This window comes from Camelus dromedarius, chromosome 10, assembly GCF_036321535.1.
Source record: "Camelus dromedarius isolate mCamDro1 chromosome 10, mCamDro1.pat, whole genome shotgun sequence".
Lineage (NCBI taxonomy): Eukaryota > Metazoa > Chordata > Mammalia > Artiodactyla > Camelidae > Camelus > Camelus dromedarius.
Window position 1 is genome coordinate 34,404,830 of NC_087445.1, and position 27,859 is coordinate 34,432,688.

The window sequence follows — 27,859 nt, forward strand, 5'->3', positions numbered from 1 at the left end:
GCATGACCCAGTTCAAATCCCCACGGACTCAGTGATCTAGTCATGGATAAGGGATGGGGCCACACACCCCCACCCAGTGTCTATGGGTAGGGGTGGGAGAGGGCCCTTGCACCAGATGACAGCGTAAAACTGTTTAAACTATTTGTGTTTTTCTTATCTCCTACCGGAACCGGTTTGGCTTAAGGCAGACGACCGCCACAAAAACACAGGCACCCTCCGCCAGTGTAAGAATACCCTCCTCCAATGCAATAAACAAACAAACAAACAAAAAAGTAGGTGGATACAGCGGCGCAGAGTAGCACAACGGCTCAGAGCGAAGCAGTCCCGGACTGTTGGTCCGCAAGCTCCTGGGAGCCGACCCTGAACTCCTCTCTCGGCGGTCTGACGAATCGAATGCGAGACCAGAGCATAGACGAGTCTGCTGCAATGGCCAACCGTCAGGCTGTAGAGCGGCCCTTGTCCTCTCAGGGAGGCCGCTTTTCTCTGCCCTGCCCTGGTGGAAGCAAACAAGCAACCCGAAAAAGCCCCTCTGTGTTTGCTGTGAATTCAAGTACCACCAGGTGTTCTAGCAGCCAACCCCTCCGCCTAGAAGGGTGATTCCAGGAGGCGAGGAGATTTAAAAGGGAACCTGGTCGTGTGCATTTCCCTTGAAGCCTTTGGCTGCACCCCTCCTCCCCTGTTTCTGACTTGCGGACCAGATGGGCCACGGGAAGGAATCACGTGCACGAGTGATAACCGTGTGAGAGCTGCTTCCAAAGCCGTGTGCGTCTGGCACTATCCCCAGCCCTCCTCCCCACCACCAGCTCGGCGATCCTCTCCTCCCAAACTTCACGGGGAAAGGGGGAAGACAAGCCCTAAAACAAAAGTGGGAGAAACTTCAGAAGCTCTCGGGACTGGAGGTCACCCGCAGCCCCGTGGCTCAGAGGCCGGGAAGTGGGGAGTTGGCAGAGTCGCTTCATGTGAGGAGAGACTTAGAGGGCCTAGAATGACACTGAATCTGGGAACCTTCGCGCTGAAATCTCCAGGTCTCTTGGGAATGCAGGGACCACAACCTTTTTTCAAAGCCAAATTTCTCCTGATTTTCTCCACACAGTGAAACCAACGGGTATAGGGAACTTAGGAGGAAAGTTGTTTTTTTTTTTAAAGGAAAGCAGCAGAGCTCTGTACCAGATTTTAGGGGGCATGTCCACTACCAAGGCGACCTCCTATCCTCCCTGCTCACCTAGCCACCCTATCCCTTTGCCATTCAAACAGTCCGGCATTATTTGGTCCCCGGCCCCAGTTCACTCCAGTGCACATCGGGGGCTGAAATCTAAATACTCATTTGATATAGTGCAATAATCCTTTTCTCATATTTGGTGGGAATGTTTTCCATATCCCAGTATTTGACAACATCGCCCTATAGGGACAGGTTTGTATTTATGTTGGTAAAATGTCCCCTGCCTCAAAGTCTATTGTAACCCAACACCTGACAACCCCGAGTCCCATTTCTGTTTGCAGAAAGGGTTTATTCAAGCACATAATGGGATCCCAGCAGAAAGCCTTTCAGAACAAGGGGCTATGGTAAACTTCACCACATGAACTCCGTTTCCAGGGCTATTAAGCTTTTAATTGGAAAATAGCAGAGGAAATTTCAAGGTGACTATAACGTGTTAGCAGTTAGTGTGGAGAAGAAAAGCCGGAGCGGGGATGAATGTAGAAAGCATATGGTCCGAATCACAGGAGGAGCAGCCTGCTTCTACTAAGTCCCCGCGGCTTAGACACTTATGGGAAAAATCATCAAAGAAACTGGAAAGGGAGGGGGAAGGATTACAAGTAAATATAACCTCACTAGACTGGATCCACTCGCGTTCTGCTCTAGGTGGGGGGGAGGGGTCCGCGTGTTTTCAAACCACAATTAAGAGTTGCTATAGGTATTAACAGCGAAAGGGTGAAAGTGTGTGTATGTGGTTCTCTTTCTCTTGGCGCACAATCTCATGGTGTGTGTGTGTGTCCATATATATATGAAAGTTTGTAATGCAGGTGTCCTTGCTGAGAAACTGAGGATGTTCAGACTCCAAATCTAGAAGTCTAAGTGCCGCAAGCGGCACTTAATCAAAAGGACAGTTTCATATTGTCCCGGATGTATAATACATCAGGAAATTTTCTGCTTTGCTGCATTCTCATGGAAGGGGAGGTCAAGGTTCCTATTCCGCTGTTTAAAACTCGACCACTGTGACGCTGGAGGGTAGGGCCTACAAAAAGCCCTTTAAAAGCAGGAAAACGGGCTCCCTCTCCCCGGGCATGAACTTCTCAGCTCTCACCCTGTCCGTGCCTCTCGGCATCGCTCTCTGGCCAGCTTCATATTTAAAGAGGAGACAAATGTCTAGCGAGGCGGTGGGGAAGCCAGCAGTCACTTTCTTGAGGTGACAATAATGCCCTTGTCTCCCACAATTAAGTGAGAAGAGGCTCGTGTGCACGTCCATGGCATCCCCGAAGCCGCCCTCTGGGGCGCGGGACAGAGGGCGCAGACCGTGCGACCGGGAAGTGACTTAACCTGCGTCTGGCGGGCCCGGGACGCCGCTGAGCCCAAGGAAGATCCTGGACAGTCCCAACCCCACAACATTTGGCAGTGGGAGGCCTTTCGGAGCAAACGGGGGCCCAGAAAGCACAGGTGCTGCTGCTCGGCCCAGTGTATTCTAGAACTCTGGAAGACAACTCTACTCTTAGGCCTGGGAGCAAGCGCTCCCACCTGTGCAGATTCCTCACACACTGCCCAGACACAAGGCCGAGCTCGCCCCCATCTTCTAGGGTGGCTGCAGGGGTGTCTCTCCTACACTCTAACATCTGAGAAGCTCCTTGAGCAGCGACCTCCGCCCCGCTCTTTCAAGGGGAGGGTCTGGAAGAGGGCGCCCTCGGAGCGCTTCTGCCGGGCCTGGGCTGCCGAGCCACCCGGCGCAGACGATCGCTCCCTCATCAGGCCTTGGCCCGGGTGTACTTCTAGCGGAAGACTCGGCGCCCGGGGCTCATAGGCCGAGTCGCACACACCCCGCGGGGCAGCAGGGGGCCTGACTGAGGACGTCGGTCAGGTCCCTACACCCTTTTGGAAGAGAATCCCCGGGACAGCCGGCAAATCTCGTCTGCCTTCTGTGCCAAAAGAAAAATAAAAAGCACGTACCCTCCAAGGTGAAATCAGAAGAGCGCTGACCTTAGAAGTTTTTAAATAATCTTCCCCATGCGACTTAAAAATTTAAAACAAAACCAAAAAAGGCCGACGAAACCACTTTAGGTAATTTAGAGAACCACTCAAAATACAAGACAGTTTCTTTTCCCCACTGTTTGCTCTTGGGGTGCTGGTGCAGTTCTTCCCCAAGAAAAGCCCCCTTTCCAGAACTTTCTTCCTCTTCCCCACTTCCTCCGCAGTCCGGGAACAAAGCTCTGCCCCAGGGAATGTGGTCGGAAGTGAGGGCTTCCGGAGAAGTCCCTTCTCGGTTCAAGAGGACCGGGAATAAAGATGGGAAACGGCCAGCGCTGCCCGCAACCCAGGGAAAGTTGAATGCGAACTCCACGCACCGAGGCCACACTCGCGGGACCGACGCGGCAAGGCCTAGACGCTGTGCTGAGACTCGAAGGGTGCCCCACCCCCGGGGATCTAGGCCGAGACTCCCGGCTCCCTTCCCCCCCGCCAGAGACTCCTGGGCGGGGCGACTTCCGGCGCACTCGGGCTCCGCCCACCCAACGCCACGCCCCGCCCCGAGTCCTGCTTGCCAGGCCCATTCGCCCAGGACCCTCCCCAGCTGTCCCGACAGCAGCTTTAGATTTGCCAAAAAGTTTGCAGATATTTTTGCTGAGAGTTGAGGAAGACAACACTTCCGTGAGGGGGGAGAGGGAGGAGGCGCCTTTTAATGATCTCGAGTCGTTGGCGGCTGAGCTTCACGGGCGCCAGATTCCGGGCAAGCAGCACAGGTCTCAGGCCTGGTCCGCGTGCGTGTGCGTGTGGGGAGAAAAGCGGGCAAAAAGCCTCTCACAAGTTTCCAAAGCAAACCGCCAAGCGGGGCGGCAGCGTGCGGGGAAGCCTCCGCAACCCCAACCCGTGGGGCGGGCAGGACCAAGCCTGGGAGCCAAGGAAAGATCCCCTTCCCTCAACAGGCCGCCCCCTGGGTTTCTTTGCGACGCGAAGCGCGTTCTGTAAAACGCTTTTAATACCACTTGGTGCCAAGCGTCAGGTGCAATGCAATCCACGTGTGCCTGTGAAGCCGGTTCAGCACTGCCGTTCCCGTGAAGCGGGGAGGGGCTCGATTTCTAAGCGTGGCAGAAGTCTAGTTCCCATGACGTGGGAGGGAGGCGGTGGTGCCGGCTCCTGCCCTTGACCGGAATTGCGGTCTCGTGCGTGGGCTTTGGGGAGTCTTCGCTGCAGATGTATCAGGGATTGTGGCAGCCGGGAGACGAGTGTCTTCAAGCGCGCCCTGGGCCCCGCAGACGGCCTTTTCCGAGGCCCTAGTTCCTCAGCGGGGCGTCCGCTGTACACTAATGGGGTGAGAGGCAGGGGCACCAGGGTGGGCGCGGGCCTGGGGGCCGCGTCAGCTGGAATTGGGTAAGGGTCGCCCTCACTCCCAGCCCCTGCGGGGAGCCGCAGACAGCCCTGGAGAGATGCATGAGCTTCTTGTCTCCACAGCCTCAAATCGTCTGGCGGCAGCTTGCCCAGAACCCGGGAAAGGAAGGCCCTGCGCGCCTGCCTTGGTTTCCCCGCGCAGGAGCAGTGACACCCGACACGCCCACAGCAGTGCGCACTCACACACTGCGCACTGCGCCGCTGCCGCCCCAGAGCACGCGGCCTCGCTGTTACAGGTTTCCGTTCAAGGGAGCAGAGCTCAGAGAAACTGATCGCCCCTCAAATGTGGGCATTAAAATACGGTTAAAATCCAGTAGCCAAAACTTGCTGTGTGCGCTCTACCTTGTGTTCAGAATGTGGTAAGTTCCTTACGCAGTCTGCCTGGGCCAGGCCCTGGGCTTGCCTGGCGCCCTCCTCCCTAACGATCAGTAAGCCCCTGTGAAGGAAACCTGAGCATCGCAGGGCCGCTCCACCCCACCAGGCGCAGGAGGAAGGCCCCAGGTCCCTATTTTACGGGGCTATTCGGTGGAGAAGAACCTTCCCAAGACTCCACTTGGACTCGTCGCGGTCTTAGGGCCTGGCCCTTGCGCTGGGAGTGGCCTTTCTGGGGCTGGATCGTTGATAGGCGCTCCCACGCGGCGGCTGCCTGGATTGAGAACCCGACTCAGCGATAGAAGCAGGTGGACCCTCGGGGCGTAGACCAGAGGGGTCTCTCCGAAGGGCTGGCGCTGCCCACGCGATAAGTGTGGTTCCCAAAGCTCAAGCGGCAGGAGTCGAGCTCCGGGCGGCAGTTTGCGCACAGCCTTGGAAACCAGAACCTGGTGCCCTGGGGGCACCAGGGGCCCGGAGGGTGCTCAGTCGAGTCTGAGAGCGCGCTGGCACGCTTATCCGGCCTCCGTCATGGCTTTCCAGAAATGTAGGGGCACTGAAGGGGGCTGTGCTGGGAGAGGGCGCGCGCGCGCGCACCCCCCCCCCCATTTGGGGCATGCCGAGTTTCTCCATCAAAAACACCGGGCAAAATTAGTGTGTTGGGGTCGTTTATGGAATGGTAAGAACTGGAAGACTCCTGGATCCGCAGAAGCCAGGATTATTCAAAGAAATGGAGAGGAGTCTGGGCAGTGGACAGCGAGTGCGCAGGTGAGCAAGGGATCTTCATCTGTAAGAAGCCACCATTAACGCTTTGGAGGTGGTGACTCGACTGCCCAGACCTTCCCTGCGCGCCCTGCAGCCGCCCAGCGTCACCGTCACAATAGCTACAGCTACAGCCGCCCCGAAGGGCACTCGGCTGCAGTAGCAGCAGCCTGACAAGTGTGATAAAATGATCTTCCTTAACTAAACTCGTAAAGCACTGGGCAATAAAACTCAATCTTCTGTAAAATCCAATTAAGTCATTATCTGACTGATTGTATCTTTAATTGAAAACAGAAGTGACAGTAAATTTCTGTGATATATCAGGATCAATCGATACCGCTATACGATTCAGCCCCAAGAAGTGATTTATAATGTCAAACCTATATAGGTAACTCCACATTATTCTCTCTAAAACCACTGGTGGATGAAATTAAGAGTAAGTGCATTTAATAAAAAACAAGATGGTCAGGTTATTGATTACAACAGATGGGGGTGAAATCAAATAGATGTTTTCAAAGCACAGAGCGAAGAAAATACAAGTAATTTCTTTTTTCCTGTTTAATACCTCTCACCAAATATACACACAAGAAAATTCAGTCATCAATAACATTTTTATTTCAGGTACAGCTGCAACTACACAGAACAATGAAATTTTTTTTAGACTAGTTTCATTTCAGGATGGCTTCTGTTACATAAGGAAGTACTTCACAAGCAATTTTTAACAAAATAATGAACTCAGAAATCTGTAGTAACTTATAAAGATGTACTTATTTTCAAATCAGCTTACAACCTAACGTTACAAAATAATCTAGATTGCATCCATTTTTTTCTTGTAGTAGAATATGTATCGTAAACTCTTATTCTGAAGAAACACACAGGAAATTTCTGCATTACTAGGGTTACTTTAAATTGTACTGCTTTCAAATTACCCTTTACAGAAAAGGCAGCAATTCTCAAAGGCATTAATTTTTCCTTCTGACTATATTTCAGTCATGTTTTGGATTTGAGGGGATGGGATGGGGCTTGGCTTTTCCAACAGCAACACAAACATACAGTATTTCTATTTCCTCTAACCTTCTGCAGATTTCAAAAATAATCACTAACTGTCTGCTCTTCTCACCAGTCAGGTATTTTGGCTAAATTTATATTTTTGCAGTTGTATTAAAATACTAAATTTCAAAAAACCTAAGGCACCTAGGATTTCATTTTAAAACTATAATATCTAATTATGACACATTTAGATTCAAGTGTACTGCTCTGCTTGAGTGAATTATTGTACTTCTTGAAAACTACATGTAAACTAGTGTCATAAAAAATGAGGGGCACAACAACTATCTGAGATTGAACTCCGTGAGCAAAGCACTTAATTGTTGCAGATAGCAGTCACAGATCCTAAACTATTCCAAATGTGTTCTAGCCTCTGGGCTAAGCTCTACGGAGTAAAAACCAAATGCATCCTCAACAGTTAAGTTGGCAACGTAAGTCAAAAAGCAAAATGTTAACAACAAACCCTGTGTATGAATGGAACAAGCCTGCGGCTCCAAATGAACGCCAAACGCTTACTCGTCGTCCTCGATGACGGGAGTGACCGCGAAGCTGCTGGGCTCCGAGGCGGGCTCGCACTCGAGCACTCCCTTTGTGCTCTCGTTGCTGATAGGAGAGCTGCTGGAGAGGGAAACCAAGCCCGAATCTTGGCTGCTAGGTGGCGAGAATACTGGGAAGTGGAGACAGAGGGAGAAGAGTGAGTTACAAGTGGCTAGTATTTCTGTATTCGGTGTTCAGTTAGGTTCCAACAAAGAAAAAGGTACTCCGCAATTTCTATGTTGAAAGCGTTTTTATAGACACCAATTAAAATCCCCAGAGCTTCTTCAGAATAAAAAAAAAAACCACAGCATTATCTATTTAACTTAAGAGGTTAGTTAGGTAGCAGTGTTTCAATTTTATGTTCATTAAAAACAGTCTGCTCCCCCCTCTTTGGGGAAACTATTTCCACCCTTAACTGAGCCCCTCCCCTTTATATAAAGGATGCTAACAGAAGGAGCCTTGTCAAACGATCCATCTGACAAATTACCCCAAGCAAGATCAAACCAAGTCATTTCTACCGTTTGACAGGTAACCCTAGTTTCTCAGTATATAGCAAGTGAAGGTGAGAGCTTATCAACGTCCCTGTTATTTCCTTGGAGAGAGGGAAACTAGCACTTGGAGGGGGTGGTTAGCATACATAACTTGTAAAAGGTAAAAAGCAGTAAATGGGAAGGAAACCTTTTTAAAAACACAAAAAGTAAAAGAAATTAAATTATGTAACACTGAAACAGAAGTCAGGTAAGTCAGGTAAAGGTTTTAACAGCAAACTCATAAACATAAAACGTCACTGGGAAACCAACATTAAATATGAAGAATGCAAAAGTAATAATATGTTGGACAATTTTTGCAACCTTACAAGCCACAGTAGATACAAAATTTAAGCAAAAGGGTCTCTGACCTTCTTAACCTTAGCCGAGTTTAGATCCATCCCCAGAACTCCCTTCCTGCCTAGTGTGAATGTAATTAAGGGGAAGCTGCAGTGGTAATTTCTCTCCTCATTAACTTCCTGATTGGTTTCAGCCTCAGGATTTTGCCGGGCAGTAGTTTGTCACCAATTCCAAATGGCCAATCGTTAATACTAATGTTTGTGTAACTAACTGCCAGCATCTGCCACGGCTTCTTGTACAACAATAATGGTGAAAGGGTACATTAGTGCTCCTGTGTTAATTCAGCTTGTGTTCATCAATAGGGAAATCTATGATGTAATTAGCAAAATGCACTGGGAGCTGAGTGCTGAAGTCATTTGTAGAGAACTAAATCATAGTAGAAGCTGTACTGGGTCCTGATGTGTTTGCCATCAATACTTATTATGTTTGGAATTTAATAAGGTATATTACCATGCTGAAAAGAGACCTTTTTACAAGAGAACACTATTTACGCTTGTTATGGGTTTGGAAAAGGTTTGCTGCAGCTGGTGGAACGACACAGAAATAAAAGAACAGAGCTGGGATTTAAGCAGCTGATCTTTAACCACTCTACTGGACCAAATTATTCCAGAAAGCCCCATTCTTCTAACATGACGTACATAGAGACAGACAGATGGAGAGTTTTGGATAGTTACCTCAATATCCAAAAAGGAAAGGAGTGATCTGAAAACTGAGTAAGTTAAAATTTTTGAAAAACAATCTAGGTAGTTTCCTGATTAGCAATTTACTTTTGATATTGATATTATTTGTTCAGTTTTTAGTAACATAAATAAAAAGCAAGCAGGGTACTAGTTTGTAAGCTTTAAAAAAAAAAGGAAAAAGCAGTTAAATAGTACTTTATAGATACCCCAAAAAGCATGTGCATGTGTGTATAAATATATAATAGCAACTCCCTTAAACTGGGAACTTATGAAACATGAAACCTTCATTTTACTGCAGTTCATAAAGGTTGCTCACTAAATTTGAATTGTTACATGGATGTTAATTTCCCCACAAATCCAAGATAATTTATGAATTGTGTTACATGCTCAGGGATGTTGTATACACAGGGAACAGCAGACTTTGCTCAGACATCTTGTTTCTACACACAGATCTGAAGCACCAAGAGCCAACCAGAATCTGTGAGTTAATCTGCCCACCCTCATTCCTACACCTCAAACCAGTGATAGAAGGTCCTCTGAATAGAAGAGATGGGGAAAGGAGGGCACTTTTACTGACTGCTTCTTGTATGCCACTTACTTTAATAATGAGTGTTTACATTTAACCCTCAAACCATCGCTGAGAATTATTCTCCCTACTTTACAAAGGGGACCCTGTGGAAGCTGCCAAGGGCAGAGCAGCACTGGTCAGCCCCACCTTCTGGCCTGTTCTCACCCCTGCACCATCCCACCCTTGGGTGCCACATTTAGTCACTGGCCACGGAACCTTCCCAACTTCTGTGTGCGTTTAAGGAAGCAAAATATAACTGACCCTTGTCAGTTTACTGCAGAGGCTATAAAGGGTAACAGGTAAGCGTCCCCCAGACATGTTCTGAGCCCTGAGTTTGCCTTCTGCTTAGAGTTAACAGCTGACCTAGGGGTACCCCTCCACTCCTCATTCAGCCCACTTGGGACTGAAAAAGGGAGGGACAGGAATTCTGCAAAAGAAAGGAATTTTGGGATAGCCCTTTTTGCTCTCACTTTCCTTGTAGATATTTTCTTTAAAAGTGTTCCTGTGACCTGGGGCTACAAAAACACACACAGTGGGTCACCTGCACAGACTAAGGGAGGCTCTGAGCATACTCAACGCATGACTGCACTCCAGAGGAGATGCAAATAAAGGAACTCAACCTGTTTGGGAAAATACCTGTATTTTTAAAAGCTTTTCTCCATTCAAAATTTAAATCTAGTTCATTTTACTTTCATTTGTTCGAGGCTTAGCATTGTCTTTGAATAATAGGCTGTTGAAGTTAGAGATAGTATCTGTCTGTTTAACTCATTCTGTGTAGCACCTTGTAAAAGTAGTTCCAAGTGCATGAAAGATCTAGTAAGTGTTTATCTTAGTGACTAATGTCCAAAATTTATTTTACTATCATCCTTAAATCTAGTCCCTCGGGTACCCTCTTCCTTTAAATGCAGCTTCATTAAACTTTATTGGGGGGAAAGAGTAATAATTGGTCATTTAAAATCATTTTATACCAATTTTTAAAAAGCCAAAATTCTTTTTGCTTGTTGATTCTAATGAGCCCTGCAGAAGGCTAATTTCAACTCAAAAGTTTCCCCTTCATTATTTTGTAAAAATACTAATGCCTAGTGTCCATGGGACTGTGGGGAAAGATACGCTGTTGGTCGCACTGGAAATTGGTTCAATCTTTCTGGACAGCAATCTAGTGACATAGAATAAGAACCGTAAAACTGTTCATACCCCTTGACCTGGTAATTCCACTCTGGGGAATAAACCCAAAGAAAGAAAGAATAATTGGCCGGGAGATGCTCAACACACTACTATTTGCATGAGTGAAGACTGAGCGCTTTGCTCTGGTGCCGGGGGTGGGGCAGGGATGGGGGCAGCTGCGTTGGGCCTGGGGGGCAGGAAGCTCTCACAGGCAATAAACAATTCAGGATTATGCTACCCTGTAATCATCCATAGGCTCCCAGCATTTATAGACAGGGAAGAAATGACTTCTGGAGAGAAGAGACTAGAGACTGAAAAGTAAGAAAAGGACAAAAAGGGAGGACGTGCCCATCTGATCTGTTTTCGTGTTACAATGAAAGGAGACTAAACCCTGAGGCTGACCCTTGTTTGAACCAGCAAGCCCAGTATCTGTTTTCTCTCAAGCAGCCTATTTGTCTACAGGAGCTAAATGGTCTTTCTTTTATTATATTTTAAAACGAACAAAAAAACCTTACACATAATCACTCTTACCAATGTAGGGGGAAAGGATGAAGTCAGTGATGCCATCTAACTACCAATATTCTTTTTGGAAAGCCTTAGAGACTTCCCCTAAAACCCACCTCTCTAAAAACAAAGCAAAACAAAAACCAATCTAACTGCTAAATCTTTTGACATTGCAAAGACCCCTGACTTTTAACTTGAATGATCTGTTGGAAGTCAATGGACCAGAAGGAATAATTCTCTTCCAGCGATGTGAGAAAACAGGATATTCATGCTGGAGAAAAAAAAATTTTCTTTTTCTATCTGTTAAGTACTATTAAACTCCCACTAAGAAACCATTTTAAAAATCAAAATGCAAGTGGCATTCTTCAACTGTTAGCAACTCTTCACCTAGATGCTGACAGGAAAAAAAAACAAAAGTGCTGGCCTCTTTAGCTTCCTAGAGTTTGCAGGCCCAGGAGTCTGATGAAAAGCTGATGAAAATGTCTCAAACAAGGAATTCTTCCGCTTAGTGATAACCATAGTGTTTGGAAATAAAATCATGCCCAATCAATACCACTTAGCAGATATTTAATGTTTCACAATAGAACTCTTTTCCAGAGTGGAACTCTGCCCTTCTCACTAACATTGAAAATAATTAGGATTATCTCAGCTATCCGAGGCTTGGCAGGTTCAGTTTGTACTTTCAAACAGCATTAATTCTTGGCACTCAGAGCAAGGGATAAAAGGTAAAGATATGAATGGAGATCTTTATTCCACCTGATCTATTATGGATTAGCTCATTCTTTTCCAGTTCATGCCTGCACTCTAGTGAAGAGGAAGGCTAAGCTGTAACTGATGTAATTAGAAACCACAAGCTGAGAAGAGAATAGCCCTTTATTAATCTCCCCCATTTACTATACATTTACTAAAAAAATAATAATCTTTGAAACAATTAAGCATGCTTTTTTCCACCTATGTGTAATTAAAGAGCAGTGACAAGAGAGAGGGGCTGTTGGGGATTATGCTTTCCCTGAAAACATTATCTTAATTGTCAGCTCTAAAATCTAACACCAGTTTTGAGAGGCGCCGGCTCTGCACTCTGTGTTGTGGAGAGAAGTGGCCAAGCTGTCACACAGGAGAGCTCCTGTCTGTGGAAGGAGGCACATGCCTGGTGCTCCCTCCTGGCTACAACTACAACACCCTGTGCAACCCCTGGGCAAAGCCATCTTCACAAACGAGGGGGACGGATAACAGAAAGCACATAGTTTTCCACCCGCGGCACTGCCTCTCTCCCTCTAAAGTTCATGTACAACATGGATACACAATTCACAAGATAATACTCTAACTTTTTAATTCTCAAAATAAACTGAAGTCTTTCAAGCATCCTTAAGCGGCGCATGGGAGAGCGTGCTGGCCTGGGAGCATGAGGACCTGGGCTCACGGGCTGGCCCTGCTGTCGCTGCAGACCCACTAGCCCGGTGCTGAGGGCTCTGGCGAGAATCTCAGAGTTCAACTGAGACACGAAGGGAAAGACGCTCTTTTGTCTATAAAGTGGTGAGTGCACAAAAAGGGAAAAGAGAAGAAACTGTTCAGCTTCCCACCTCGCCTGGGACCCAGGCAGTATCATCTCAGGTCCAGACATTCCTTCTCGGCCCCGACTCCCACCCTCCGCCACAGACCCTTCTGCACCCCCCACTCCCTGTTTATTTCATAGGAGAGGAGGTCACCAAAACCAGCTCAAGTCTCAAAGCAAGCCTGTGAACAAGCAATGTGTCTGTGACAGCCGCCTGACCCTTGCAGGCACTCACACCCTCAAAGTACCTCGTCATCCACACCTCCCAAGACACCTCTTGCCCACCAGCAGCGGGGATGCCCCGTGGCCTCTCTCTCACCCTCCGTGTGGCCCGAGTTGTGCAGACTCTTCTTCCATGAACTCATTTCTTCCCGCACCCCTCCTGAAGTGGGCAAGTGTGCGCGCAAGGGGTTAACTCACTGTGCCTGGCGCAGCTGGCTGGTCTCATCCAGGGAGGCAGCACTGAGTGAAACACACTCCAAACACTCAAAGGTGCTCTAATCCACTGTGCTTTACCCAAAATATACTCCATCTCAAAACCTAAAAAGTGTGGCTCTTTCTTCTCTTTGGTGACAACATTCTGAGGTAAGTCCTCACACTGACTAACTCTGCTCGGTTTTCCCCATCAGTGAAATAAGCACAAAGTGGACTCTGAAGAAATCCCCTATGCTACCTGGTGATGGGATTAGCATCAGACCCCCATCTGTAAAATGAGGCCAACCGCAGGCCATTGTGATAATTACTGAGTACATATTTAGTTTTCTTACTTCCTTTGTCTGCAGAGTCAGTACTTTAAAGTCAGAAGATTCTTGCTTTTGAAGGTGCCAGAATCCAATCAGGATTTAGCACAAGGTCTGTTCCCTCTGGGCCACACATCCATGGGCCTTGAGAGAGCTAGGAACCAGGAATACACATTTACTTCATTTGGGGAACAACATACTCTTTGTCTGGACAACAGGTCCCTCCTTACATAAGCTCTGCCTTTTTCATTTTTTTGAGAGGAGGGTGAGAATATGGCTGGTGTCAAATGAAAATCAAGGAGCAGAATGCCTCTGGACATGCTTTATAAACCATACAAAAAATAATGTTATTATCCAATGGTCAAGCAAGCCCTTCCTTCAGACAGCAGTATCTGAAAGCAGGAAGATCTCTTTTTTTTTGAGCTTAAGTTTGTCCTCAAAAATAAAGTTGAAAACTCTGGGAAGTCCTGGGCACAGGCTTTAATGTCCCGAAAGAAGTAGGGGTCTCATGGTTCTTAATCTACAATTATTAGGTACCTGGAGCCCTGGGCTACCAGAAGCTGACCCTCAGTCAGAAGGCAACAAAGGACTGGGGTGAGGTGTGTGGACTTTGGAGGAGGACCTTCTCCTATTAACCTAAGACCTTAGACAAGTGCCCTACCTTCTCCGTGCCTGTTTCCTCATCTGTAAAATGGGCACAGGATAGAGCACTTCGGATGGTTCTATATAAAGTGCTGGGGCCCCGTTAAGCCTGATGCATCTGAAAAGCCCACATGACAACTGTACACAGCTTTACCACTTAGTCACCCACATGTGTGGCCTGCAGCACCTGAGCACTAGATGCCATCTGAACCGAGCCCGACTCCTAGCATCACTTCCCCGCCTTCATCCTCCCCTCTGCTGCCCTCTTCCATGCTCCCGCTGCCCTGCTTAGTCTTTCTTCAGTGCTTGTCATCTCTGGTCCAGCTTCTTATCTCTAGGGAGGCAGACCATTTTCCCACCACATACGTGCACGGATAAGGGCAAGAGGGCTGAGGGGTCCTGCCCTGCCCAGCTCTGCTCATTTCAGAGGGTCTGTTAGGCTGGATTGAGCCCACCTCCCAACAGCAGCCACCTGAGAATCTGTGGAAAGACCATGAACTCTGCCATCAGACACTGGCACCTCAATAACGCCTTTGAGCCTCAATTTCTTTCACTGTAAAAAGGAGGATAATGATGTATTTCACAAAGCTGCTTTGAGGATGGCAGAGATGGTATATGACAAAATCATCTGTAGAGGTGAAGACATCTCCCCTGGCCTGAGAGTGTGTGCTTCTTCAGGGGAAAAGTGTGACTTAGTCTCCAGACTACATTGCCTAAGACAGGACCAAGAAATTAGCAGAATTTTTATTAAGCACTGGTTGAGAAAGGAAAGAAAAAAAAAAAAAAGAATTAGTGGCCAGTTTCAATTTCGATGTTCAGGGAAAGGTAACTTTTACTTTATTCGTCCCTCTTTACACACCAGAGGGCTGAAAGCTAAGATGAATTCCACACTGAAACCCAAGCCTGTTATTTTGTGCTTTTCCCGGGACTTCAGGTGCACATGACATTTCCTGCGGTTGGGCCAACGGGAAGGGACTTGGCTGAGCCGGGCCGGGGCCGGGAGCCAGACAACCACCTCCCGGCAGAAACAGGAAGTCTGCCAGGTGGAACACTGACACCTGCTAAACTGAAACCCAGCTGAGAACATCTACGGCACACAATCTGGTCCGGCAAGGTGCGGCGCAGCCAGCGAGTGCTGAGTAACGACTGCGCGAGGGGGAGAGACCGAGACCGTGCAAATGCATCTTCACTAGACACGCTGCCCCCACGCGGCAGGGCTAACCCGCGCACTGGCAAAGGCAGTGCGAGTCTCAAACCAGCTTTGAGGATTTTAAAGTGCCAGGTTTATATCTCATTCCATCTGTGTTTACTCCAAAGACTCTGGGCATCAAGGCAAAGAGAAAAGCCACAAATACACCCTAGAATGTGATCTCAGCTGGGGCTGAGGCCCAGGAGTCTGGCTTCCGGCCCGCAGGACCACGTTCCTTGGGGACTCGGCAATGCAAGGCAGGCCAAGTGCCTGCATGGTGCCAGGACAGTGTGGTCACACGTGCAACTGCATCTGGAAACAGAGTTTAAATGTGTGATCATCTCAAGAGCTGAGGCAGACCAGGCAAACAAGAGGCTCTACAAGTCACCTCTGGAACAGATTTTCCATTTGATTCAGGGAAAGCTGTGGCATTTGTCATCCCAGAAACTAGGGTGCCTCTGTCCAGCTGTTTTGCAACAAGAGAAATTTTTTAAAGTAGCCTTGCTGAGAGTTTTCTTCACACTGAAAAGAACGAACCGCAGATGCTTCAGCCTTAAAGGATAATATATGATGGAAATCTCAACCTTCACGGATGTCTTGTTAAGACAAAGAAAAAGGATTAAAGTGTTGGAGACCACACCACTGCCAGGAGAGCCGGTCATGAAGAGAATGAACACAGCTGCCTTCTGACTGGGGCCCCAAATGAGCTCAGTTTCCAGCTAATCCACCAGCCTGGGGTCAACCTTTCACTTTGGAATTAGATCATCTCCGATAAAACATATTTAACAAAGTATGTATGTAATATGTGCAGCTTTAGCTGTATGGGTTTTAGGGTACTCTTTCATTTAAAAATATTCTGATTCTTTGCAACTAAATGAATATAGAGAAAGTTCATGACCCATTTCTCAAGTAGAATGTGAGTAAAACTCACAGCTTATAATTTGAAAATAAATACCACGCCTCAAGTGCTATGCTAGTAGCAGGGTAGAAGATTGTGTCTGGTAAATTATTTTATCTTTTCTATTAGGAGAGTCTGCCTTCTTCAAAAGGCAATGCAAAACTTCACCAGTATCAGCTCCTTATGCTATGCCAATTTCTTCTCTTTCTTTCTAACTAGCATCACAGGAAATTTAAGATGAGTAATTATTAATATTTTTATCTGGCACAGAAGAAGTAAGCAAACACCAAGACACACTTAAATACAACATGTATCAGATGAAATCAACCAGGATAGAAAATTCCAGGCATTTCCAGGCAGGAGAATACATGCCTATTCAGTCACACAGGTTATTCTACCTCCTAAATTCAACACAGCCATCATGGATGGATAAGGCAGTTCAGATTACAGGCTCAAGAATACACTCTTTTGGAACAATTCACGTTAAGGGTAAAGAGAAAAAAAACAGCACAAACTGTCTTTCCTGAAGAGTATTTGCACACTTTGCATAAGACACCCATACTTAATATTTTCATATATGTATTTCTTAAAACATTTTTTTGTTTGTTTAAAATGCCACCTGTTCAGTCAGACCCCAAGAAAAGACTTGAGCCTTTAAAAAGCTGCGGTGATATAAGGCATTCAGGAAATGTGACTGCGCCCTCCCCTCTCCAGGGGTTCACGATATTTTTTAATTGCTTCAGGAGAGAAGACATCGTGTTTTGACAAGTATTTTAGTTTGCTTTCAAGAAAAGATTTTCTTTTTCCCCCAGCCGCATCCTGTCTGAAGCCAAACTTAACCGTAGTCTTTTTTTAGGGGCTTCTCAGAATAACGCCTGGTCTCTTGGGTGAGGAGCTTCTGGGCAGGGCCTGCTGGTGCTGGTCAGCCAGGCTCAGCCTCAACCAAATGAAGGAAACCCATGCTGGCAGGTATTGACCAAAGCGTAAGACAATTTTTATTTAAGTCTTCCTCCCACTAGTCCAAAAATTGGTCTTCTTTCAGGATTTAGTTTTCTGTTTAGGAAAATTTTTCTATTGTGGTAAAATACAGATAACAAAAAAGTTATCCCTTTAACCACTTTTAAGTGTAACGGTTCAGTGGTATTAAGTATCTCCCAGTGTTGTGCAAACTTCACCAGCCCGCCATCTCCAGGACTTTTTCATCTTCCCAAACTGAAACCCTGTACCTGTTAACAATAAGTCTGTGTTCTGTCTGCGCAGCCCCTGGTAACCACCCTTCTACTTTCTAAATATAACTACTCCAGCCACCTTATGTAAGTGGCATCACACAGTGGTTGTTTTTGTGGCTGGTTTACTACACTTAGCATAATGTCTTTAAGGTTCACCTATGGTGTAGCATGTGGCAGAATTTCTTCCCTTTTTGGGGGCTGAATAATCGCCCACTGTGTGTACCATCACATTCTGTCTACCCAGTCATTCATCAGTGGACACAGGGGTTGTATCCGCCTTCTGGCTATTGTGAATAGTGCTGCTATGAAAACTGGTGTTCAAATATTTGTTCAGGTCCCTCTTTTCCATTCTTTTGTGTATGCTCCCAGAAGTAGAGTGGCTGGATCATGTGTTACTTCTATTTTGAAGCTTCTGAGGAGCCACCACACAGTTCTCCCCAGTAGGGGCACCATTTCACATTCGCACCAGCAACGCACCAGGGCTCCAATTCTCCACATCTTCAGCCACCCTTCTTATTCTGCTGCTGCTGTTGTTGTGGTTTAAATGATAACTATCCTAATGGTGTGATTTGTGGGATTTTGTTTTCTGACTCTTTTCTAGTAATCCTTTCCTCCATTTCTTCCTACTATTCCCCAACCCTGACCCGCCACCCTGTCTCTGATTACCACCAAACTTAACTGAAGAGCCGACCCACTGCCCATCACTCACTGGGTTATGCCTGGCAAGCTGCTGGCTGTTTCATTCCTAGAAAAGCTTCCTTGAGGTCACTCATGACCTGCTGGTCCCCAAAGCCCACAGCCTGTTGTGGTCTTTTCCTCTTTGCCCTGGAGCTCTGACACCTGACATGCCCCCTCCCCTCACCTCCCTCAGTTGCCCTCCAGGCTTTCTCCCCCGACTATCACTTCTCCTGCCCAAACCCTGGGCACAGACTCTCCTAACTACTCCAGCTGGTACCCTTAGGTCACACAAGCTTTAAATATCACCTCCTTGCAAATGACTTCACAACTATCTCCTGCCCTGGTTTCTCACTGAGAACTACTTATGTATTTGAAATATCGGCTGAACATCTCCACCTGGATGAGCTTACACACACACACACACACACACACACACACACACACACAAATGCACATGTTTAGAACTGAAACCATCATCTCCTCCTACGATGAACCTGCCACCCCCTCTCCCTTGGGTCCTGAGCACGCCCACTTCCCCTGCAGCTCAGGGTCTCTCTCAGACCCCTTTCTACCCCCCACATCTAAGCTGCTGCTGAGTCCTGCTCTCCTGAACTGCACAGAAGCTCCCACACATCCCCTTTCCACAGCCCTCATCCGCCAGCCATCTGATCACCCTGTCCAGTCTTTACTTCACTCTAATTCCCCCAGGATGGCCACTTAGTTATTCTTCCAGAAGCATGTGTCTAACAAGATGTTTTCCCTAAACAAACACCTTTGGAGGCTTCTGAAGAAGTCCCATCTCACTGGCCTGGTGTCTGAGGGGCAACCTGATTCCCCACGTCTCCCTGCAGGGAAGCCATGTTCCAGACTCGCTCCTGCTCTCGATCCCCGCACTGACCTGGGTTCCCTGCCTCTGACACCCAGCTCACGCTGGTCCCACTGCCTCCCCAGTCTCCACAGCTCAGCCCGGCTCCAGAGCTAGCTTCCCTAAACCTTCCTGTGGCACTCTCACCCTCCCACCGTCTTCCATCACTGACCTAACAACTGCCCCCCAGCAACAGGCCACGGTCCACTTCAGACTTCGGTGGAGGCCCTCTGGGAGCCGCCAGCTGAAGGCCTCACCCCTGGCCGGCGCTCCGCAAGTGGTGGTGAGGAACGAATGAACGGTCAGTCTCACCGGTCAGAGCCGGCCAATCTGTTTCCCAGATCCCAACCAACACAGCCAGAGTACTAAACAAGTGAGCACAGAAGGAACGGGGGTGGGGGGCAGCGCTAATGGCAGGAGAGAAGTGACAGCCGCCAGCCCACGTCACGGAAGGGGCAAGGAAACCTAAAAAGCGGGTGGGGAACCAGGTGAGCTGGGAGCACAAAAACAGATGTCTGTGGCAATGAACCCGAACCCTCAAGGAAGGTTCAACATCCTGAGGTGAGAAAGAAAAGAATCCATTTTGTAAAGGTGGGGAGGCAGAGAACTTTGGCAATTGCTGGAGAAATTATCAGTTATTTGGAAAACTCATTTAATCAGAGCAGATCATTTCTCAATGATGGTGAATTAGTGTGACTTTATGAACCTATTCTTAAACCCAGTCCTTGGATGAACATAACATCCCTCTGGACACCCAGAGAAATATCAGGACGGAAGCTGGAAGACTGAAAGGTATATAGACTTTTTTTTTCTCCAAAGCAAAAGAATCTTATAAAAACTACCACCTTAAAAACTAGGTAATATGGTGCCGTCAGATAGATTTTGAATAGACTGCTTTCATTATTATTGACTGACTGATGACTGACTGACTGAAGATGTGACAACACAAAGCTTGATTCAACAGATGTACATAGAACTCTGGCCCCAACCACAAGCACCCCTGAAACATTAGCACAGAATGACCATGTACCAATCTACAAAGCAAGTCTCCACAAATTTCACAGATGTGTATCTTTCAAACCTTTGAAGTCTTAGGAGATTTAAGCCTGTAGTCTATCAGAAGAACAACTAAGGAATAAAACTCTCAACTTTAAAAAATGACAAACAAGAAGAATATAAATTTCACTGACTCTGACTACCCAACAGGCCAGTATTTGGTCACAAGATAATTGATTTCGCCCTCAATGCTACTGTTGAAAGTATTTAAGTGCCAGAGCACTGGCTCCAACCCACACACTCCTCCTCGGTCCCGCATTTCAAGCAGATCAGGTCTTTTCACACTTGGTTCATCTTCAGTGAAGACTGTAATTAAATCTTTAATTTGAAAACAAGAGTGAAAGTCCAGCTCTCACTGCATTATTGGCTGCTCTCGAAGCTTAGAGCAAAGAGCAATCAAATAACAAACGGTGACCTCAGCTCCTTCAAGCTTAAGTAACCTGCTAATTTCAGAAGGTACCAGCTCATCTCAAAAGTGACCAGTTTACATGTGGAAGGCTTTCGGCTTTCCACAGTTATCTGCAAGCTTCCTGGGAATCAGAAACGTTATTTAAATTACGTGAACTGTCAAGTTTATGTGCTGCTAGGCCTTTTGATTACACCATAATTTTTAAAGCATAAATTTCAGAACATGCTTTATTTCACATCCAAGGCGTTGGAAGAGACCTTAGGGAGCCGAGTACTCAGGAGCACGGTGGTTACTGCTGGTCCTCTTTATTTTCTCATCCAGCTCCAGAACTAGCGAACACTCTTCAGAAGCATTAAAGAAGACAGTGTGGTGCTAACTTAATTCATTGAGTATTTACTAAGGGTCTGTTCTGGGCCCAGCACTATTGTAGATGAAAGGATAAAGCAGTCTCTGTCCACGTAAGGAAAACGCCAAGGACACCTGCAGTCAGAGACACCTGGGACCAGAGCCTAGCTGGGTCACGTTCTGGGATGTGACTGCAGACAACAGTTTAACACTCTGAATCTCAATCCCGGACATTCATTACTAGGACAATAATGTTAAAAGCCGTTGTAATTTTTAAAAATTATGTTCAATCGACACTGTTCCTTCCTCTGCTTGTGCGTTTCCGTAATAAGGGAGCAGATAACCAGTAACTGCTTCAAATGTACACCAGGGGCCACCTGAAGCAAAGTGAGATGGAAGGTGAGTTTTTTTCTCAGTCATATCTTTGCCTGATCCTTTGTCCCTCCTTCACCTCCGTGCACTACTTTTCTGTTCTTAGGTATCCGGTGCTCCCTGATCCTCTCCCCTAGGCCCCCCTCTGCCAAATTACACCTTACAACACCCCCTCTCCCGCTCCAGACACAGTTCTATCCTCTCAGGATACTGCCTGGGGTTCTTGATAAAAAAAAAAAAAAAAATCCAGTTAAACTAAGCTCTTACTAAGAGATAAACATGGGCTTCATGCTCTGACCCTCCTAATGGCATTTTCATTTCAGAGGTAGCTTCTAGACATTGCACAGATGTCATGTTTGGGGGCAGGACAAGTTTCTCAAGTGTTGTCGAAACCACTCAGTATACAGAAGGTACTGCCATGAAGTGGGTGAATCCTAGCATTTCACCTTTACTATGTCAGGTTTCCACAAAGACACACTCTTGCTAAGTGAGGTTCTGGGCCCAGCCTGGTCTGCGTCCCCACCCTAGGATGGAGTGCACAGCCTCTCAAAGCATCTACCGCTAAGAGACTCTCACACTGATAATCAGCTTTCCTTTCACTTGCTTTGCAGGCGCTTAATTAGAATGTTGTCCTGTGGCTAACCAGAAAACGACTGGCATTTAAAGAACCGAGGTTATAAGACAATTATTTTCCGCTAACAGTAAGTCTCCTGTTTTCTAGTGCTTCAGAGATGTTCCTGAATTGTATGTGTCAGAGCAGAGAATAAAATGAACTTTCAATTATTTTCGTTAGGAAATACTGCTACTTGTAACACCGTACCAGACAAAACTGAGAGAAAAGGAAAAGACAAAAATACTGAACGTGCTTGGTAGTTAAGGGGGAAATTTTTTACAGTGCAAAACTAAGGTCATTCATTTATTTAAAAAGTACTTAGAACCTTCTGTGAAAAAAACCAAACAATCAAATAACATCAGATTTAATTTGCTCTCGTAAACATGTATTGTTTTCAGAGTAATAAAAAGTGATATAAAAAGACAGAATCAAGGATAAAAGGAAATCAAAGAACACAGAGGCCACTTCTGGGCGCACCGCTCTCTGCTCGCGCCCTGTAGGAGTGAACTGCGTTCTTTAAGGAGAGCAGGCTGGCAGGTGCCCGGCGATGAAACAGGAAGCCTCAGGAAGGCTGGACTGCCAGCCCCAGGCAGGAGCCGCCGAGTGCTGACTTAGGTAAGCAGGCCTGTGAAATGAGGTTCAGCCCACATTATTTATTAGCATAATTATTAATAATCATCGCTATCATTCACGGAGCCCCGATCATGTTCCAGACATTGTACTTTACTTATCATCTTCACAAAAACCCTTCGGGGAGGTGGGTATTAATATCCTCATTTGACAGATTTAAATAATTGAGGCTCAGAGAGAGTGATTAACATCCAAGGTCACACAAGTGTCGAGAGTCAGAGCCAGAACCTGTGCTCAGGACTCAAACCTGGGACTGACTGTCCACCCCAGTTCATCACGATGGGTCTGCTGGCTTGGTTTCTCACACAGCCCACTCTGCCGGCACGACTCAGGAAGTCCTCTGCCACAAGCCTTCCTCTTCACATTCTCAAAGCTGCTGCCTGAGCTCCCCTCCAAAAAGTCATGATTTTGCTGAAAAAGACAGCTGGGAAGCCCAAGTGTCACCTGAGTTGCAGGTTTGCCTTTTGAAAATGAATCCAGGAAAGCCGCTCCCAAGGGACCCCAACTCCCACATCTTTTAATCTACTTTCCAAGCAGAAGAGACTTTAGGGAGCTGTCATGTGATTCAGTGGAGTGAAGGGTGGGGGAAAGGCAACTGTTCGCTGCATGTCAGTCAGACTCCAGGTGTTTCGGAAACTGTGAGTCACTTGGCTGAACCCTACATTTCCGTCAAAGCAATCCCTTGTTGCAGACCTTCTGAGCCCTAAGCAGCAGAGCACAGAGAGGGGATGGTCTCTCCCGGACCAGCGAAGAAGCTGGCAGCGGCCATGGAGAGGATGCTGATTTACACCAAGACTCCCAAGCACCCGGTAGGAGAGTCGGAAACGGAACCATAGGATCCAGGAATCTGCAAGCAACTAGACAACAAAATGTCAAAAAAGAGTGTTCAAGGGGTGTTATTTTCCCCAAGTTACAGGGTCCAGGGGAGAAAAGAACAAAGGGGCACAAAAGACCCTTCCTCGTGTAAAAGGATGCTTTTCCCTTCATCCGATTTAAGATTATGAAGACGTATGCTGTTCAGCAAGGCGCACATCTGACAAAGGAAAGAGCTGGGGTTGGGTGGCACCAAGGCGGGACGCGTCTCACAGGCCTCACGTTCACCGTCAAGCTCCCCAAGCACAAAGAGGCACAAGAGGGCCGAAGTCAGGCCAATCCATACAGGTGAGTTTTCAGAGTAGGTAAGTAATTACCCAATTCCACCTCATGTGACCTTCCATGAAGTCAGGATGGAGATGGTAAAAAATGAATGACTTCACCCCAGCAAGCCCCAGCACCTCACGGTCAGCAGTATCAAGGGCTCCTGATACATCTAACAGAAACGCCACCGTGCCTGCCCGGGGCCACCAGCGGGAAAACCTATCCATCAGTGAAGCTAACACAGTCCAGTTCACGCTCAGATCTAAAGCCAGAGCATTGGGGAATGGTTCTCAGTACAGTAATCAACTCTTGGATTCTACAGAATTTGTCTTTAAGACTATACTGTCCCTTGGGCAAATCATGTTTGGGGCCTCGGTTTCCACATCTATAAAGTGGGGGGCTGAGGTCAATGACCTCTAACTTCTTTCTCGGAACGAAGATTCTTTGTGTATGACTTCTGAAATCTCCATTTCTTTCAAGCTCAAAAGGTTTAAGTGCCTACTCAAAGTCAGAACTGATCTAATATAAAACAGAACTGAGTAATTCAGCATCAAGTGATCACTTCTGAAACAAGATAGGAAGACCTTCTCTTCCCTAGTTAGGGGCGTGAACATTTTCTGTCAACAACGCACTAAGCTCTTTCCAATCACTGGGATTCGGCCACTAAATGGGAGGTTCAAATCCTCCATCTCTGTGTAGAAGAGGAGCTTCAGGTGACATGTGACAGCCTCTGCCCCATAATCAATCCCTAATCACGTCAGGAGACTTGGTGGAAATCAGATCATGAGCTAAAACTTCTCACAATGAATTTCCTAAACCTACGGGTTCTTTGGTATCTTGATGGCTCAGTCTATGAATCCAGGCCTTGGAAGAGTGTCAGTCACTGTTCTTTTGCATGGATCTCAACTACTGCCCAGTGTGACCTCGCAGACCTGGACACACACCCACTGGCACCAGGAGGACACATTTTCAACTCTTCCTACAAGGGAGACAGCACATTTTTAGTCCCAGAGGAAATATACTTGTCCCTCATGCTGTATCAATGAGAAAGCAGGTGGAACCACCTTCTCCTTTCTGTTTTTCGGTCTATTTTCTCCCAGACTAGACCCTCTAGTAATGAGAAAGCAGCTACAAGAGATGGAAATGGCTAGTCTTTACAAGCACCTCCGCTTGGACAAATAAGGGCTGGTGTTTTACATGGAGATGGACTGGGACTCAGAGCAAGCTGGCTGTTAGGGAGAGACATGCTCTGCTGGAGGGGCTCGTCTTGTGTGACCTGCTCTTGTGCCCTGGCGCAGGGAGAGGAGGGGGCAGTGGTGGACCAAACAGTCCTGCCACCGGCGTCTCAGGCCCTGTCCAGATGCCGCTGAGGGGACCTTCTTTATTGCCAGGCCGCTCCAGGGCTACTCTGGCTCTGATGAAAATGAAACCCACCACGAGACTCCATTTTCCACTCACCGGCTAGACGACAATGTAGACATTCGCCACCACCACTAGCAAAGGCTGGCGAGAAAGTGGTACTTTCACGAACTGCTGCTGGGAATGTAAACTGGTGCAGCTCGTCTTGGGGGTAATTTGTCAGTATTTAATACAATCTATAAGGCAGGCTTTCTTTGAAATGTCCCTCCTTAGCATCTCCCCAGGAAAGCACCAGCACATGTGTACAAGGAGACCGCAGCATTTGTTTAAAATAACATGATTGTCAATAAAGAAGGAAATTAACCAACAAACTATGATCCACCCAAACTCTGGAATAGTGTGTGCCAGTTAAACAGAATAAAGTAGATCTACCTGCACCAACATGACAGGTTTCTAACTAAGACCAGCTATTGACTGAAAAAGATGCGAACAACAATCTGCTCACTATGATGACTCCTTACGTTAAAAAGCCAAGCAAACTATGTATTTCTACAGAAACACTTGTCCGCACTGCACAGCGTCTGAAATGACATACACTGAGAGTCTAGCTCTTGAGGCAATTTAAAACACGTCAAATAAGGGAAAAGTAGGCCACAACACAATTCACATACCAAGATTACAACTGGTAAGAAAACATGCGTATGGATTAAAAAAGAAACCAACAAACCTTGTCAGGAATTACAGAGAAAATAAAAGCGGTAATTCATTCCATTCATTTAAGAAAAAAGTTATTTTAACTGTATGTTCAGAAACATGTTCTGAAAAACCAGTTTTCCTAAGTTATTTTTGACTGCTCTCTTTGAAACTTCTGACTGGAAGAGTACTTTTTAGATGAATAAAGTACAAAAGATAAAACAAGTATAGCAAGTTTCATCTTGGTGGAGGTATGAAGTAGCTGCTTGCAAACCAGTATGAAAGCAAAAAATTTAACTGTAGTTTCACTGCTCACATAAACCACTTTAAACTATGATTTTTGAAAATGCAACTTTGCAAATGATCTAACTCTCTGATAATATGTGTAGGGGAGGTCATTATTATTCCCAATTTCTTGTAATACAGGTCTTTAATCTATCAGAGGTCTGGAGAGCTCCTTAGGTTAAGTTAGCCATTTTTGAGTGTGTACTTTAGGCAATTATCTTGTTAATAAGTAGTCGTGCACCTTCCAAAGCAAACAATTGACAACTAGATAAAAATATACTATAATGTCTATATTGAAACATTACAACACAGTGATATTTTATGACACACAGTCTGTTATTATAAGTGTGTGATATTATACTAGGAGCACAAATATAGCATTTGGAATAAAGCCAAATTTAAAACACTTCAGTAACCAAGATGCTTGGATCGGGCTTGGCTCCATGTACAGAAAAGAGGTAGTTACTTATAAAAGAGTGATTTGAGAATCAGGGGACAAGCAGGTCTGTCCTTAATATATGCCTGCTACCCAAAGACCAAAATACCTGAAATTCCACCATTAAAGATCCATTTCTTCAGAATAAACACCAACATCCTTTTAAAATTCAAATACTCAGGAGGACTAAGACATAAAATCAATATTATTTTACCATGTTATTTATCAAACAGTTTTCTCAAAAGAGGGGTGGGCAAGAGGGGAGCAGGCTGCCAAAAGTAAGAGAAGGTTCTCAGTGTGCTTGTACCGTGAGGATGAGGGGAGACGTGACAAAAGTCCACAACTACTAATCACTCTGTTTCTCTCCTGAAATTGGTCCTGGCTGGAGCACTTTAACTGTAACCTCTCTAAGAATTTTGGCAGGTTCAAACTCAACCAGAAATACTCACTTAAGAAGATCATGAATTCCTAAAAAAATCAATAAAAGTAACTACAACTTACTAAACCCTAACCATGTGCTGTATATGGTGTTAATAAGCCCTTTACATACATGACTTCCCTTAATTCACACTGAAAAAAACCCCCCCAAAACAAAAAAACAACCTTAACAAGATGCATACTATCACCTCCAACTTACAACTAAGGTTCAGAGAGAGGAAGACCCTTGTCCCAGGTCATGTGCTACAAAGTGACAAATCAGGTCTAGGAGACTCCAAACTCAATGCTCTGTGCCATTATGCAAATACACGAAGGAAAATGAAGTCATCTGAACACAAATCAGGGTGTAAGCCCCAAAGCCAACCACATTCTCTCACACCTTTGCATTCTTTTCTTTAAGTAGATATATCTTGGTTAAGAAAGGTAAAAATAGCTTCTTTCCCGCAGTGCTTTTTCTGCCTTTCTTAACCAGAATTAATCTTCCTGAGAATGAGGTTCTTCATCAGTAAATTAGAATCTGCTGGCAAATCTTCAACACATTATTTTCAACCAATCCTCCTGGCGCCCCCTTTCCCCTGGCAGATGTTCCCAGGTGAAAAGGAAGTCCATTTGGCAATGGACCATGTGTCCCACCCTCCCAATGACTTTCAGGCTTTAAGGAAATAAAAACAACTCACAGTACTCCAAAACCACGATATAAGTGTTAGGAGGCTATGTGAGTTATGGTCATGGAAAAGAGCTGGGTACATGCACTGTCATGTGTGACTTCAAATGATATTCCTATAGGCAGACTGTAACAGACGCCTCTGGTGCCCAGCACGTCCCGTCGGCATCCTCTGTGTAAGTAAGCTTCACCTCTCCTCCCTGTGATAGCATCTTGCATCGAATGGACCGTGGGCCACTCTTCCTGTCTCAGGGCTTCTCTGATGCCACAAACACTATCCTTCTTCAAGCACACAGTGCAAATCAGAAGCGAGGGGGCTTAACACCTCAGCCAGTGGTGGTGGGAGCCCGTGGATAAAATGCTTCTCCTGCTTTATCTTCAGGTGGACAATCTTGCAACAGTTCTCTAGGGGCTTCTTAGAAGCTTCCAGATCTAACACCTGCTGCTATCCGCCATGACTCCCATGACACAACTTTATGTTGGCTTTTCCTCCTGCCCTCACTCTTCGTCTTTGGAGTTA

At 46.3% G+C, this 27,859-nt stretch overlaps 1 protein-coding gene across 2 annotated transcripts in view; it reads right to left on the bottom strand.

The window, feature by feature from the left end:
• Window positions 1-6,314: 6,314 nt before the first annotated feature.
• Window positions 6,315-27,859, bottom strand: part of DMRT1 (doublesex and mab-3 related transcription factor 1) — a 92,654-nt gene continuing 71,109 nt past the window's right edge. For both annotated transcript variants that reach the window (XM_031449801.2, XM_031449800.2), the window contains exon 5: window positions 6,315-7,436. In XM_031449801.2, the coding sequence (XP_031305661.2) occupies window positions 7,282-7,436 (155 nt within the window). In that variant the 3' untranslated portion in view covers window positions 6,315-7,281. The remainder of the gene's footprint in view (window positions 7,437-27,859) is intronic.